The following is a 1208-nucleotide window of genomic DNA, read 5'->3' as shown; positions in this document are numbered from 1 at the left end:
CGGGTGGGCGGCGGGTCGTCTTTTTCTCGGGGTGGGGGGAGCAGCCATCTCATGCAAAGCCTGTCGTCGTCTCGTCTGTCTGTCCGTAGGTTACGAGGGCACTGGGTCAGTCCTGATGTCCCCTGTTCCCCATCAGATGTTGCCCTACATGAACGTGGGCACTTTGTCCCGGACGGAGCTGCAGTTACTGAACCAGCTGCACTGCAGGCGAAAAAGACGGCACCGGACTATCTTCACTGACGAGCAGCTGGAAGCGCTGGAAAACCTCTTCCAGGAAACGAAATACCCAGACGTGGGCACCAGGGAACAGCTGGCCAGAAGGGTGCACTTAAGAGAGGAAAAAGTGGAGGTATTTCGCTTTCCTTTTCCCCCTTCCACCCTCTCCCTTTCGCACTGAAACGCGCTCGGACTGGAGGTACCTCGGTGCGGCCCCAGCCCGGCTCCGCCGGCCGCGGCGAGCTGGCGGAGGGGAGCGCGACAGGTTTGCGGGGGGGAGAGGGCAAGGTTTTTATTATTATTTCCAAGCGCCCGTCTGGGGGCGGCTGGCCGAGCCGATCACACGGCTGTGAGCAAATGTCGAGAGGCGGTCGTGCCTCCTGAACGCGCTCAGCCTTTCCCACCCGAGCGGCAGCTTTCCCCCCGCCTCCCCCCGTCCCAGCGCGGCCGCCGCACGTCGGCCCCGCCGCCGCTGCGAGCGGCTCCGGGCGAGGCAGGGCTCTGCAGGGCGGAGGCCAGTCTGCGGGTTTGCATATTTTTATTTTTTTATTTTCTTCTCCCTAATAATTTAATTTCTTAACGTGACAGGTTTGGTTCAAAAACCGCCGGGCAAAGTGGAGGAGGCAAAAGCGATCGTCTTCGGAGGAGTCAGAAAACGCACAAAAATGGAATAAAGCGTCTAAAACGTCTCCGGAGAAGAGACAGGAGGAAGGGAAAAGTGACTTGGACTCCGACAGCTGATACCTCGCAGGGGGGACATTTCCCGTGGACTGTCGGATACGCTCCAGAGGATGCTACTAATCTTGCACAAGCTCTGCCTTGTTGGAGGGGGAAAATATCTGTATATAATGTACAATGCCCCGAGTTGATTTCGTGTAAATAAAATGTGTTGCGGAGATGTTGCACAGGTAGACGGCGGCGCGTTTGTTCACCCCTGCGCCGCGGCGCTGCGAGGAGAGAGGAGAGGAGAGGAGAGGAGAGGAGAGGAGAGG

General features: G+C 58.3%; 1 protein-coding gene across 1 annotated transcript in view; it reads left to right on the top strand.

Moving 5' to 3' along the window:
- Positions 1–1125, top strand: part of GSC (goosecoid homeobox) — a 3612-nt gene extending 2487 nt beyond the window's left edge. Inside the window, exons 2-3 of the mRNA XM_009332388.1 lie at positions 90–349; positions 805–1125. Of these exons, the coding sequence (XP_009330663.1) occupies positions 90–349; positions 805–957 (413 nt within the window). The 3' untranslated portion in view covers positions 958–1125. The remainder of the gene's footprint in view (positions 1–89; positions 350–804) is intronic.
- Positions 1126–1208: the final 83 nt, after the last annotated feature.

Source organism: Pygoscelis adeliae, unplaced genomic scaffold (genome assembly GCF_000699105.1).
Source record: "Pygoscelis adeliae isolate BGI_AS28 unplaced genomic scaffold, ASM69910v1 Scaffold429, whole genome shotgun sequence".
NCBI lineage: Eukaryota > Metazoa > Chordata > Aves > Sphenisciformes > Spheniscidae > Pygoscelis > Pygoscelis adeliae.
The sequence above is the reverse complement of the archived record's forward strand: the minus strand, read 5'-3'. Positions and strand labels throughout refer to the sequence as shown.